General features: G+C 32.4%; 1 protein-coding gene across 1 annotated transcript; it reads right to left on the bottom strand.

The window, feature by feature from the left end:
* Positions 1–684: 684 nt before the first annotated feature.
* On the bottom strand, positions 685–8,933 carry LOC135126629 (large ribosomal subunit protein mL65). Its single transcript, XM_064052667.1, has 4 exons — positions 8,365–8,933; positions 8,173–8,311; positions 7,818–8,115; positions 685–1,509 (listed from the first exon to the last, which is right to left on the bottom strand). Exons 1-4 carry the CDS (start codon positions 8,793–8,795, stop codon positions 743–745), a joined length of 1,635 nt encoding a protein of 544 aa, XP_063908737.1. The 5' UTR covers positions 8,796–8,933; the 3' UTR covers positions 685–742.
* Between the last annotated feature and the right edge of the window lie 6,409 nt (positions 8,934–15,342).

Below are 15,342 nucleotides of genomic sequence, written 5' to 3' on the forward strand. Positions count from 1 at the left end.
AATGTTCGTCTAGAGTTAATCCAGCTTTAAAATCATAGTGAATCATGGAACGACAGGACTCGCTTGATAACTTCACGTTTCTACCATTTTCAGTCGCTCAACAGTTTCTAATGACTTAAACAGTGATGATCTGATACTTGGGTACTTATTTGTGACAATAAAGTATCATGTTATTATAATATTAATTTCCTAAAACCAACTAGTTTTAAGTATCTCAAATATTACAGAATAGGTAGTTCTCGTAGCATCTAATGATTAATATAGAGGGTTTAGAATCGTTTTTGGAACATAGGGATTTTACATGTAAAAACAAATGTGAAAATATTGGCTCTCCTCATTATATATTTTAGGTCAACACGTTAAATTCAAAAGTTACAGAGAATAAAAAAACTGTTCCTAAATCATTTTTTATTCTTTTCTTAATACTTTTTTACCACTTCAATCATTACATTAACATAGATTAAGGGACTCTTAAGGGTTAAGCAAGGTTTATTAAGTAATGCTGGTGCAACTGGCCATGAGTGGCAAATACTTCAAACTCAAAACTGCTCTTAACTTTTTAAAAATTTCAAGTTGTAAAGCTAATTGAACTCTTCACTTCTAATTAACATTTTCAGTTACTTTTAGTACTGTGCATAGTTAGGGTTGGGTAGTGCTTTGCTAAAATAAGGACATAAGAAAACAATATTTTCAAGTTTTTATTTGGATTTAATTTTGCTATATTTGTTATACTACACACACCTTAGGGAAAATATTCTTTTGCATACCGACCTTTCCATCTTGGTAAATGCGGTCTATGTACCCTTGGTATATACCTAGGTAGTCTTTCATCTAATTTTCTATTCCATGGTTTAATCCCATATTCAAACGGCCTTCTCTTTTTGTCTAAAAACTTGGTCTCATGATCAATTTTATAAATTTTCTCCCAAGCATAGATTTCATAATCTAGAGCATGTCTGGGTCTATTGGAGACCAAATGCTTGTATTCTCTCTCAAGCCATTGTCTCTGATCATCGTCCTGATAATCTCCACATACTTTCTCTTCCTTACTCAAGTAGGGCCTCATTTCAACGCCTAATCTCTCTTCCGGGACATTGGCGTAAAATTTCAATAAATTCTGCAAAACTTGATCATTGAAACCTACCAATTTTCCATCCACAATGCCTTCATAAAGTTTGAGAACAGGGGTTGTCCAACAGATATTACGTTGGGGATTATCTTCAATATGTTTTGAATGAATCAAAACAGTATTCAACTGATACACGAAGAATGACCAAAGCTGACCATTCGTTATTATGGTTTGCGTTAAGAGTGGGTAGGTAACGTCATTGAACGTAGTAAAACCGAGAAAGTTCGCCTGACTGTTTAACCATGCAAAAGATGATAAAATTCCCTGCCTATCAATAGCTCGTAGGTTATCTTCAGGATCTTTATAATGGCGTGTTAAATGATGACCACGCTGGTGGTATGATAAAAGTCCAAATTGGTTCGGATCTCCAGGCCAAAACCCTAAAAAAAAGAGTTGATTCTTATACATATGATAAATTGTTTTTGGTTACTACTACTCTGTTTGTAAAGCAGGTGAAAAATAATTTCAGATTTAAATGAGTAATGTGTGACTACCTTTTTTAAATAAGATATATTTACTTCTCAGTTTCTTAAAATTGTTAGTGGCATAATCGTTGATATGAAATTATTATTAATAGAGAGAAACTATGTTTAGATCTTCAAACCAGATACGTACGTGTTCATTTGCATGCCTTAATTTATCACTTGGAAAAAAATTGGGCTTCGACAGAACATCCCTCGCCCATAAAGTACAGTAGTACAGTATATCAAATCCAGTAAAATTTGAAGATTTGATTTTGCGATTTTTTTACGACAATCATTATAAGTTAAAACAAAGATATGTATGTAATATTCAAGTAAAGGTAAAGAAATGTGCCATGGGTTCCAAGTGAGTTTTTCTATTATAAAATTTTGTGATCATCAACATTTTTGCAAGGACACGTATATCAGTTTGGATAGTTGCAGTGTAATACTAATAATAACAGTATTGTTTTCCCAAATTAACGAAACAATTTAATCACGTCTACCGTGTGTCATCGCATTGGTGCGACTAAAAAATGAACTGAAAATCATTTTTCGATGAATTGCAACCGGATCACAATGCCGATGGTCTAGACTTTTTTATTGCTCTGACTTTCGCATATTAAATAAAACATTGCATTTTATTTTGATTTTTCATGTTGCAATTTTACACCTGTCTGCATTGGCGTCCTCCTCTAAATTTGCAAAGTGTTTAATCACACGGAAGGCTAGACAATCCGTTGGGAAGCTGTAGACTGCAGTTTAGATCTTGTTGGATCTCATCAGTACAGCCCATCCCATCGAGTTGTCTACAGGTGCGCACAGTGTTGCTAATTTTACTTTTATAAAGTTTTTTTTCGTAATCCACATCATAATAGTGTATTATACTCGCTTCATAAGACGCATCGTCGCACTCGTGTCTTTGAAGCACTCCACGCTTCGCTCGTCGTGCTTCAAAATACTCGTGCGCCAATAGAGCGTCTTATGCAACATGTATAATAATATACTATTTTATTATTTTTTGGGACTCCCGAAACCCCCGTACATAACGTACTGAAGACACCCGGTATAATCAACTTGGATTGGTGCCGTGTAATACAAAAAGTAAGAGTATTGTTTTCCCAAAATTTACTGGGCATATGGAGTGAGCCGTTTAATCAATAAAATAAATTGACTCATTCATTAATTTTTTTGAGCCACCTGCTTAAGCAAATCTTAAAATATGAATGCAATGATAAATCACACGTAAAAATTCATCATATTTTGCACATTTTGGGTACAATTTATTTCGCAAAATTTTGAGATGACGTCATCAATGTTTTGGGGGAACAAACAGATACATTTTTGATTAACCATTTACCCTGCTTACAATAACTTTAAAACGTCTGCAAGATTTCAAAGTATTCAGTTTTGCAATTCTTGATTTATACAATAAAATAAAATGACTGATTCATTAAATTTTTGAGTTACCCTGTATAAGCAAATCTAAAAAAATGTGAATGCAATGAAAAATCACAAGTATAGGCTGATCATATTTTGCTCATTTTAGATAGGATCTATCCGGAAAAAATTTGATATGACGTCACATCAATTTTTTGGGGTTGATAAACAGATATATTTTGATTAAACGTTACCATATTTACAACTTCAAAACGTTTGCAAGATTTCAAAATATTCAGTTTTGCAATTCTTGATTTAAACAATAAAATAAATTGACTCGCTCATTAATTTTTTTTAAGACATCCTGTATAAGCAAATCTAAAGAATATTAATGCAGTGATAAATCACAAGTCTATACTCATCATACTTTGCACATTTAAGATAGGATTTATTCAGCAAAATTTTGGGGTGACATCATCAACTTTTTAGAGGGGATGAGCAAATACATTTTGATAAAAAAAATTACCATGCTTATGATAACTTTAACACATCTCCAACATTTTAAAGCATTCGGTTTTGCAGTTCCTGATTAAATCAACAAAATAAATTCATGCATTCATTATTTTTTTTTATCACCATGTATAAGCAAATCAAAAAAATTGGTCTAAAGAGTTTAGACAGTACTTCCCTCGCTGTCGAAAACGTGACGACTGCATGCCTATTATGTATATTTTTTCGCATTAGATTTCAAAGCATTCGGTTTTGTAGTTCTTGATTAAATCAATAAAATAAATTTACCCATTCATTAATTTTTTGGGTCACCTGTATATGCAAATCCAAAAAATATGAATGGAATGATAAATTACAAGAAGAGACTCATCATATGTTGTACATTTTAGATAGGATTATTCGGCAAACTTTTGAGGTGACGTCATCAATTTTTGGAGGGGACAAGCAAATATATTTTGACTAAAAATTTATTATGCTCTTTATAACCTTAAAACATTGCAAAATCTCAAAGCATTTGGTTCTGTAGTTGCTGATTAAATCAATAAAATAAATTCACGCATTCATTAATTTGTTTGGGGTCACCCTGCATATGCATATCCAAACAATATGAATGGAATGATAAATCACAAGAAGAGACTCACCATATTTTGTACATTTTAGATAGGATTTATTCAGCAAAATTTTGGGGTGACCTCATCAATTTTTTGGAGGGGATAATTAAATATATTGTGATTAAAATTATATCATGCTTATCATAACTGTAAACCATCTGCAAGATTTCAAAGCATTCGGTTTTGTAGATTCCAAATTAAATGTCAAAATGTTGTTTCCTAACTTTGATTTTTTTTCCGAAAATCTGGACGTTTCGGGTAAAATCTCAATTCGGACTCATAAACTACATGTGTAAGACTATGCCATTTCATACAATTTAAAACCCAATTATTATGTACAATTTTGAAGTGACGTCATCACATTAGTGGTGGGGATGATTAGACATATTTTAGTTAGCGTTTTACCATCTACATGATATACCTAATATAAATAGAAAATTTCATAATAATCGGTCCAGTACTTTCGGAGATTATCTGTCTAATAAAAATCCGGGACGGCAGACAGACGCACAGACGGACAGATGGACAGACGGACAGACAGACGGAAACGGGAGATCTATTTCTTCGTCTTCTAGGGGTCATGAAAGATCGAGAAAATGTAAAAGTAGAGAGTCGGCCGACGGACTCGATTACAATCCTTTGCTTACGCTCGGGAAGTAAAAAGTATACACCCATCATATTTTGGGCCTTCTAGATAGGATTTATTCGGCAAAATTTTGGGCTGACGTTATCAAATTATTATGTTTATCATAACTTTAAAACATCTGCAAGATTTCAAAGTATTTTATTATTAAAATGCAAAATGTTTCATAATTTTGATTATTTTTCAAAAAATCTGGACGTTTCGGGTAAGAACTCAAGACGGAGTCATAAACTATATGTGAAGGACTATCTTATTTTATACAATTTAAAACACATTTACAGTTTTAGAAATTTCATTCTATCCTATAAAATTTTATTGGCAATAACGAGACGGAGAGTAGTACAATAGCAAGACATATTTACAACTTAAAGTTGTCGCATGTCGGTAAACCCAGATGTCAGAAAGCAGAATAATCCAGGTCCGGACAGTACTCACGAACGAAAATGACCATTAGTTTATGAGTACAATTACCTGCCAAATGTTCTCCGACAAATTCGGGTGAAGTAGTGTGAGCCATAAATATTTCTTACCATACTGGTCGTCTCGTGTTTGTCAATAAAATTTATAAGGTAGAATGAAATTTTCAAAACTATACGATGTACAATTTTGCAGTGGTCATCACATTATTGGTGGGGATGTTTACACAAATTTTGGTTAGCATTTTACAATCTACAACATATTCCTAATTTAAATAGAACATTTTGCAACAATCGGTCCAGTACTTTCGGACTGTCTAATAATAAAAGTCCGGGACGGCAGATAGACGGACAAAGGTCGAGAAAACGTAAAAGTAGAGAGTCGGCCGACGGACTCGATTGTAATACTTCCTTCGCTTAAGCTGGGGAAGTAATAATAATTTAGGCGACACATTTGAAATGTTATTAATTTTAAAAGACGCATTAAAAATGAATAAAAATTTGTTATCAGTTGTTTTATTTGCCAAAGCTTGACAAAGGATCTGTTTTTTGTATCTATTATCTAGATACATTTCGAAAAAATTGAAAACAATCTGTATCTAGATAATTTTTCAAAGTATCTGCCCCTAACACTGCTAATAAACATTTAAATTTGACAACAAGTGGTCCAGTAGCTTCGGAGATTATCTATCTAATAAAAATCTGGACGGACGGTAAACAGACAGACAGACGGAAACGAGAGAGCCATTTCTTCGTGCTCTAGAGGTTATGAAAGGTCGAGAAAATATAAAAGTAGAGAGTTGGCGGACGGACTCGATTACAATACTTCCTTCGCTTACGCAAATAAAAATGACAAAAATCAATTTTATAATTTTTCAAAGTAGCTGTATTTGTTTGACTGCACTTCAGGGAGTTCTGTCTAAATAACCTTAGACAGCGTAAGCTTTCGGCATAGTGGGAGAAAACTCATAATAGGGTCGCCTCGCAACACTTACATCACAGCCTTCTAATTAAAAATGATTGTGCTTATATCTCGCTAATACATGGATGCTGAACTCAGACATATAGTCGCTGTTTCCGTCCACTGGTTGGTGGTTCCCCAAAGTAGCGCGAAAATATGACATTTCAGCATAGTGAGAGAAAACACATAGGGTCGCTACACTTACTAAAAGCTGGTTTACATTATTCGATTTTCGTATTCGACTTTTTGATTCGATTTTTTCATTCGAGACCATCGAATGAGATCTCGAATTCAAAATCGTTTTGTCTTTATTACATAGCATTATGTTTTTAAGTTCGATGATGCTGTCAAAAATTAGAAATCTGTCAAAATGCTGTCATTCTGCTTGCATTGAGGTTGTGTATTTATTATTAGATTGTTCCCTCAGTTTGTTACATTTTTCTGGTTATTGGGTTTGTGCAAGTGGAGACATTAATAAATAAGCATGCCTAGACATAAGAATTCATGACGCCTCGTCAGCTGATCGGTGATGGATTTAGCATTACTTGCGCATGCGTTGCAAAAATCTCGAAAGGAAAATCGAACGAAAGATCGAACGTCGCTATGTCGAATCTAGTGTTTTATGTTTATTCATCGGAAGAATGTCACGTAGAAACTTGAAAGTGTTTATTAAAAGTTTCAAGTTGTTTTACTTAACGAGCGTAAACTAAGGAAGTATAGTAACGGAGTCCATCGGGCGACTTGTTACTTTCATACAAAAATTTTTGCCTCCCCTAGAGCTAGATAAGTTATAATTAACCAAATGTGAATTACAACATGGAAAATCAAAATAAAATGCAATGTTTTATTTAAGAAGTGGAGTCGGAGCAATAAAAAAATCTAGACGATCGGCATTCTGAATCGGTTATTGCAAACTGCAATTCGTAGAAAATATCTTTTAGTTTAGTTTCTGTTTCACTTTCACGTATCACCTCAACATGCGTTATACCTAACTGTTGTATCTTCCGAGTATTATAAATTTTCGATTCAGTCTTTAACAAAGAAGATTAACAAAATTTGTAGAAGAAGTATGTGTGTGTGTGCGTGCGTGTGTCGCATTTCTTAAAACCGACGTTTGTCGTCACTTATTTCATACACATATTTTCATCGTATTCTGAAGCTCATCTAAAGTGTGGGGTACAGCTACACTTAATTAATATGCTGGTCAAAAAACATAAAAAATAAGCGTAGTAAAAACGTTGAAAAAAAAAATTAACTGGCCCGTATTTCATGCCGGTGAGTGTAGAAAAACTCACTTGAAACAAACGAATAGCACGTTTCTTTACCTTTACTTGAACATACATATCTTTATTTTAACTTACAAGGTCTGTTATAAAAAATAAAATTGGCAAATTCAAATCTTTTCATTTTTTGAAAAAGTTGGATTTGATGTATCTTCAAAACATTTTTCCACATGGAATAAATACAACACAATAACAATTTGGACCATTAAATAGGGCCTTCGAAGTTTTAAATTATTACACAATAAACGTACTCCTACACTTCTTTTTTACTTGTATCAAAATCTAAAACTTGTAGCAAAATGGGCATACACAGTATTTAAAAGTTTCAATTTTAAAAAGTAAAAATATCACAAAAATATTCTCATCAATTCATGATTCGTGCTACCAACATATTGCGTTATTTATTTTATGTAAAGTTTTTACCTGGTATATTGGCAATATGCCTGAATTGATTTGCTGTACCCACTGTTCTTGGATCCAGTTTAAAACGGGGGACAATAAAATCTGGATTTTCAGACTCACTCAGTGATAATATTGGACGCAATGGCTTATTAGACCTCAAGGCTACACTAGCTGTGCCTATGTAATTCATAGCGCGATTTGTAGGTGCATCCACTTCATTTTTACGCCATTCTTGTCCACGTTTACACCTCTTAATATTTTCAGGAGGGTCCATACCACCAGCAAACCATAGTGACTCAATTCTTGGATTAAAATCAACCTGAAATAATCAAAATCTCTAAATGAATAACTCTGAGATAAACTTGCAAATTTTTACCTGTGCACTATCTATGTGAGAATAATGTTTAGACATACTGTTAATAATTATTCGATTTATTTGTTTACTTAAAGCTGAACTAACAATATTTTCTCTTTCCCCTATGTTTAATTGCACTTTATGTAAATCTACCTTTTGCCTATAATTTATAACATTATTTACAACTAATTCACAACTCTTAAAAGTAGTCACCTGCACTGATCCATTTCAATCAAAATTGTTTCTTCTATATCATTTTTTACCGCAGTTAGTAAACTGCTGACATCAATTCCATTGTAAAAGTTTGGTAAATTTTCGTCTCGTATTAAATGGGTCCTCGTCACATGTTGAATCAACTCCAAATTATTGTATGGGATATACTCTTCTAAAAGCATGTAACACTTAAAACCATAATACTTCGACATGTTCAGCTTAATTTGTTTTTCTTCAACTGTTTTAACTGCTTTGATTGCTTCATACTCTGCCTCTTTCTTTTTTGCGGCTACTTTTTCATGGGATATATCAAGAATTGGTGGGTATTGCGGAGTGTACGAATATTGATCTTCTTGGGGCAGTCCAGTGGACACATATCTATATTCTTTGACGCAATTTAACAAGGGTCTTCTGAATCTTAGAGCAGACATGCTTTATTTGACTTTTGTTTTTGTCAGAATTAATTTCGGTTAACTTTCACCATTGGTACCGCACTAAAATCCATGATCAAACATACCTAACCTCACAGCCTAACCATAGATTAATATAGATGCGACCAGCGTTGCCGCGACCTCTTTCGATGACGTACTGAATTTTCTAAGCAAAGTGCTATTTCAAATTAAATGCAAATTTTAAAACATTTTAATTTTTTATTTCATGATAGAGAATTACATAATCACTATATTAAACAAAATCATAAAGCACAATAATATAAGTAAATTAAAAAAATAAATAAATAAATTAGATTATTATAATATATTATTATTATTTATTATAATAAATAATTTATTTAATTTAATTATTCTTGCTAAAATCTCTAATTTTTTAAATTCAACCGGTGTCGATTTATTTTGTTGTTATTGTAGTAATTTTCTTGGTCACTTTTTTAACAGAAACAACGTAGATCTCAGTCCACTATTTATATATGATGTTCCATTATTATACAAGTTGCAAATAAAATTACTTGATTATAATTTGCTCCTCATCACTCGTTAATTATAATAATTTTGTAAAATGTATACCATATTTTCGGACAGAGGGAGTACCAAATTCATAGTTTTTAAACCTAGCGCGCTATTGTTCATATTGTATTTCAGTCATCTACTTACCAATAGAGGGCAGGTTACAGTAAAATACAGAACTTTCACTCAGTGACCATTAAGATTTGCAGTTATGTATCTCTACCATCTGTACCTTAAGGCTCCCCCTTACAGTCATTAAAATCTGCCGAAATACGGCAAAACGCCACTTCCAATATCATCCTTACTATAGCACTTGAAGACTTGTGCGACATATCTACTTGTTCGTAATAAGAAAATCTTCATGGAAATAGTTTTTATATTGCATTAAAGGCTTTCGTTTTTTTAATAAAAAATTGGTCTAAAGAGTTTAGACAGTACTTCCCTCGCTGTCGGAAACTTGACGACTGCATGCCTATTGTGTTTTTTTTCTCATTACATTTTTGTAGTGGGAATTTAAAAAAAAATTGCGATGACGTCATCAACATTTTTGCAAGGACACGTATATCAGTTGGGATAGATGTAGTGTAATACTAAGAATAAAATTATTATATTCTCAAATTTTCGGGAAAATGAATTGGGTCGTTTTGAATATTGATTTGTAATAATCAATAAAATAACGAAACAATTTACTCACGTATACATATCAGAGGCAACTGAAAATCGTGTATGTATAAACATTCTTAATTTAAGATGACAGGCGTAACAGCATACGTGAGAGTCAAACAGAGAAACTGTAAACAAAACGACAATCGGTTTTATTGCGTCGACTTCCGCTTATTATATAAAACATTGGATCTTATTTTAATTTTTGACGGTGGAATTCACAATTGGTTGATTTAAAACATGTCTATACCACATTCGCGGAACCAAGTGAGCGCATAAAACAAATGCAGGTCTGTAATGTTAAAGTCGATGTAAATAAGCGTGCTACCCTTATGTTTCAACCGAGTTTTTCCTTTAACAAATTTTGTGTCTACCAAATTGGGTTGGTTGGGGTGTAATACTAATAATAAATGTTGCCTTTAATTTAATCAATAAAATAAATTGACTTCATTAATTTTTTTGAACCACCTCTTAAGAAAATCTAAAAAATATGAATGGAATGATAAATCACAAGTACAAACTCATCATATTTTTTGCATTTTAGATAGGATTTATTCAGCAAAATTTAAGGGTGACGTCATCAATTTTTTTAGGAGGGATGAAGAAATACATTTTGAACAAAAGTTTACCATGCTTATAATAACTTTAAAATATTCCCAAGATTTCAAAGCATTCGGTTTCGTAATTCCTGATTAAATCGATAAAATAAATTCACGCCTTCATTAATTTTTTTGAGTCACCCTGCATATGCAAATCCAAAAATATGAATGGAATGATAAATCACAAGTACAGACTCATCATATTTTGTACATTTTAGATACGATTTATTCGGCAAACTTTCGAGCTGACGTCATCAAGTTTTTGGAGGGATAAGCAAATATATTTTGACTAAACATTTATTATGCTCTTTATGACCTTAAAACATCTGCAAGATTTCAGAGCATTCGGTTTTGTAGTTCCTGATTAAATCAATAAAATATATTTACGCATTCATTAATTTTTTTGAGTCACCCTGTATATGCAAATCCAAAAAATATGAGTGGAGTGATAGATCACAAGTACAGACTCATCATATTTTGTACATTTTAGATATGATTTATTCCACAAACTTTTGAGCAGACGTCATCAAGTTTTTGGAGGGGATAAGCAAATATTTTTTGACTAAAGATTTATGATGCTCTTTATAGCCTTAAAACATCTGCAACATTTCAAAGTATTCTGGTTAGCAGATTAAAAATTAAATTTCAAAATGTTGTTTTATAATTTTGATTTTTTTTCCAAAAATCTGGACGTTTCGGGTGAAAAGTCGATTCAGAGTTGTAAACTACATGTGTAGGACTATGTTATTTTATACAATTGAAAACCCATTTACTATGTACAATTTTGAAGTGACGTCATCGCATTAGTGGTGGGGATGATTAGACAAATTTTGGTTAGCGTTTTACCATCTACATGATATTCTTAATATAAGTACAAAATTTCACAACAATCGGTCGAGTACTCTCGGAGATTATCTGTCTAATAAAAATCCGTGACGGCAGACGGACAGACGGACAGACGGACGGACAGACGGACGGACAGACGGACAGACGGACAGACAGACGGAAATGGGAGACCTATTTCTTCGTCTTTTAGGGGTCATGAAAGATCGAGAAAACGTAAAAGTAGAGAGTCGGCCGACGGACTCGATTACAATACTTCCTTTGCTTACGCTCGGGAAGTAAAAATCTGACAGTGTAGATAATATTATTGCTCACGTGGGACTAAACATTATTTTTTCGTTAAACTATCCATTTTTTAGTTATTGTTGATTAAAGCAAGACCTAAAAAGGGCATTTTTGGTAAATGTAGGCAACCAAACACCTTCTTTCGTCAAGAACGAGCCAAGAAAGTGTATGATTTACGATAGGGGTTGGCCACTATTGAGAGATTAGACGGATTGTTATTTGATACAATTTAAAACCCATTTACTATGTACAATTTTGAAGTGACGTCATCACATTATTGGTGAGGATGATTAGACAAATTTTGGTTAGCGTTTTACCATCTACATGATATTCCTAATATAAATAGAAAATTTCACAATAATCGGTCCAGTACTTTCGGAGATTATCTGTCTAATAAAAATCCGGGACGGCAGACAGACGGACAGACGGACAGACAGACGGAAACGGGAGACCTATTTCTTCGTCTTCTAGGGGTCATGAAAGATCGAGTAAATGTAAAAGTAGAGAGTCGGCCGACGGACTCGATTACAATACTTCCTTTGTTTACGCTCGGGAAGTAAAAAGATGCATTGTATATATTTTTTTTAAATAAAGTTACATTGTAAAGGAAAAAAAACAAAGTGACGAAGCATGAGAACGAGTGAGAAAACTAAACTATTTCATTTTAAATCAATAAAAGTTTTATTCTTGAACTGAAATTCATCGTGTCCCTCAGAACATTAGAATGAATATTAGATAAAAAAATTGGTCTAAAGAGTTTCGACAGTACTTCCCTCGCTGTCGGAAACATGACGACTGCATGCCTATTATGTTTTTTTTTTCGCAGAAGATTTCAAAGCATTCAGTGTTGTAGTTCCTGATTAAATCAATAAAATAAATTCAAGCATTCATTTTTTTTTTTGAGTCACCCGGTATATGCAAATTAAAAAAATATGAATGGAATGATAAATTACAAGTACCGACTCATCATATTTTGTATATTCTAGATAGAATTTATTCGGCAAACTTTTGTGCTGACGTCAACAGTTTTTTGGAGAAGATAACCAAATATATTTTGACTAAAAATTTAGTATGCTCTTTATAACCTTAAAACATCTGCAAGATTTCAAAACATTCTGTTCTGTAGTTCCTGATTAAATCAATAAAATAGATTTACGCATTCATTAATTCTTTTGGGTCATCCTGTAAATGCAAATCCAAAAAATGTGAACGGAATGATAAATCACAAGAAGAGACTCATCATATTTTGTACATTTTAGATAGGATTTATTCAGCAAAATATTGTGGTGACGTCATAATTTTTTTAAGGGGGACGACCAAATACATTTTGATCAAAAAATTACCATGCTTATGATAACTTTAAAATATCTTCAAGATTTCAAAGCATTCGGTTTTGTAGTTCCTGAGTAAATCAATAAAATAAATTTACGCATTCATTAATTTTTTTGAGTCATCCTGTATATGAACTGTAAAATCTCGTTGAACAAGTTAACAACACTGTGGGTCATGTGGGACGTGCATTTTATTGCTTTGATTTCGATCATTATTTGCACAACGCCACAGGATTGATTGCATTTCTGGGAGACTTTTTTGGAACGACGCATTCGTCCGACGCCATTTTGAACCTCCAGATTGCCTGTTATGTTTTTTTGTGTTTGTTTGGGGAAATGTATAACGATGGCTCACAATTTGTATTGATTTAGTACGTTTAATTTGATTTCATTTGAAGTTTGGAAAGTGGAGGAATAAATAATTTTGTGTCCTCCATATATTTGGTGTTTTATTTAGCGGTACTTTTCCAACTTTGGTGTCCACCACTTGTATCTGAACGCATTCCACCACAAAAAAAATCACAACGTAGGTTTCATTTTGTTAGATGATCACAGCTAAGGCCAAATTTTTGACTTTTGAATTTTTCGCGGGCTTTCAATTTTTTTTTTAAAGCGGGATCTTGGGTTATCACAATATACTATTGTCATGAGGTTTGTAACTTTAAATTTTCAATTAATTTGTTATTTTTTTTAGGAAATATGCCAGGCAAAGAACTATGTACCCCCCCTGAGATGCTGTTATTATGGCAGTTGGCACTTTTACATTCCTCGTGAAAATAATTTCAAATATTTGGTCAATAATAATTTCACTTCCATTATTAACCTTGGTCAAATTTAATTATCATTATTGACTTTGGTAGAGAAAAACGAATTCTCTATTCACAGACAAACATGACAATGGTTAATTTTGTAGGCTTCTAGTGAAAAAAGTAATTTAGCAGTGAAGGGGAATGACAATAGCGATTGATATGAAAGCTCGAATTTTCAAAATTTGCAGCCACTTTTCAAGCAGCCCTTGAAGAGCAATAATTGTGGATCTTGTAATTCTGAGTTATATTGTGATTGTGATTATTATTATTATTATTACAATGATCACCTTGGCTTGGCTTGAAAATATTTTGTTAATGCACTGAGAAGTTGTCTAAAAATTTAAATGCGCAATGTAACCTTTGTTTACCTGCAACAAAAATTTTGTCGTGCAGTTTAGCAGCATCCTCAAATCTGCGGAAACATATTTTGGTAAGTACTGAAATAATTTATTTTCAATTAGATCTTTTTGAATCAAAGTGCTCCATGTTTTAGAGACATGTTTATAAAATATAATACAACAATTCCATTTAGTGCCGCTGTGGATAGAATGTTTAGTGTTGACGCGGATGTTTTTATTATAAAACTGAGGAAAATTTTGAGTCTCAATTATTGTTTAATTTAAATTATGAATATACTCCTCTTGTGTGAAGTATATGTATATTTATTTTATCTTATTGATGTGAATATGTAACGAATGTGTTAATATATACAAATGCGTTAATAAAATAAATCACTCACTGTCTTTTTCATTCTAACACGTTTTTTCTTGGCCCCTTGGATGTTAGAAAAAATTATGTACTTATACAACAAATATCTAAAATTGTCTCCTTATCAAATTTTCAAAGTACAAAAAGTAATTGTTAAAGCAATGAATTACTATTTTTACTGAATAATGACTAATGAGTAATGCAATGAATTACTTTTTAAAAGTAATTGTTCCAATCAATGAGTATACTTATTTAAAAAGGCAATTGATTTGTACAATATAGCATTAATCAATCCACAGTAATCACTTCACATCGTTTAGCAACTGATTTCAATATTTTGCATAACTTGTGCGGTTTTGACCTACATCCATATGCAAATAGTTTTGAAAAAAAGAAGATGCTACAGGTCAAGTGTATTATTATAATCATAATCTCACAAGATTTAATTGACCATAACCAAGGACTCGCATTATTCGTTTTCGATTCTTCGAGAATATTTCTAGTTCGATAATTCTGCTATAATATTATCGCTTATCTGAATTTCAAATAATTATCCGTTTAGTTGTTTGAAACTACGACAAACTTCGTTAAATATTACAATAAAGCATCTCGTAGTTAGTAGATAATTATCACACAAATGTTTCACCCGTAAATTAATTAATTATGGAGAATGCATAACAGAGCAAAAAATGGAAAACAATCAAAGTATCGGAAAAACTGGCTGTAGGTAAAAATTTTTCTGCGAAAGTTAAAAAGGAAGAACAAAAAATTTAAATAA

Source organism: Zophobas morio, unplaced genomic scaffold (assembly GCF_036711695.1).
Source record: "Zophobas morio isolate AGI-343-1 ecotype UQ-CSIRO unplaced genomic scaffold, CSIRO_AGI_Zmor_V1 ptg000011l, whole genome shotgun sequence".
NCBI lineage: Eukaryota > Metazoa > Arthropoda > Insecta > Coleoptera > Tenebrionidae > Zophobas > Zophobas morio.

Excerpts from the sequence above, each read along its gene's own strand:
- LOC135126629 (XM_064052667.1), bottom strand. The coding sequence starts at position 8,795 with ATGTCTGCTCTAAGATTCAGAAGACCCTTGTTAAATTGCGTCAAAGAA. Across the intron at positions 8,312-8,364 it reads ATTGAAATGGATCAGTGCAG|GCAAAAGGTAGATTTACATA; the intron begins GTGACTACTTTT and ends TATAAATTATAG. Across the intron at positions 1,510-7,817 it reads GCATATTGCCAATATACCAG|GGTTTTGGCCTGGAGATCCG; the intron begins GTAAAAACTTTA and ends TCTTTTTTTTAG.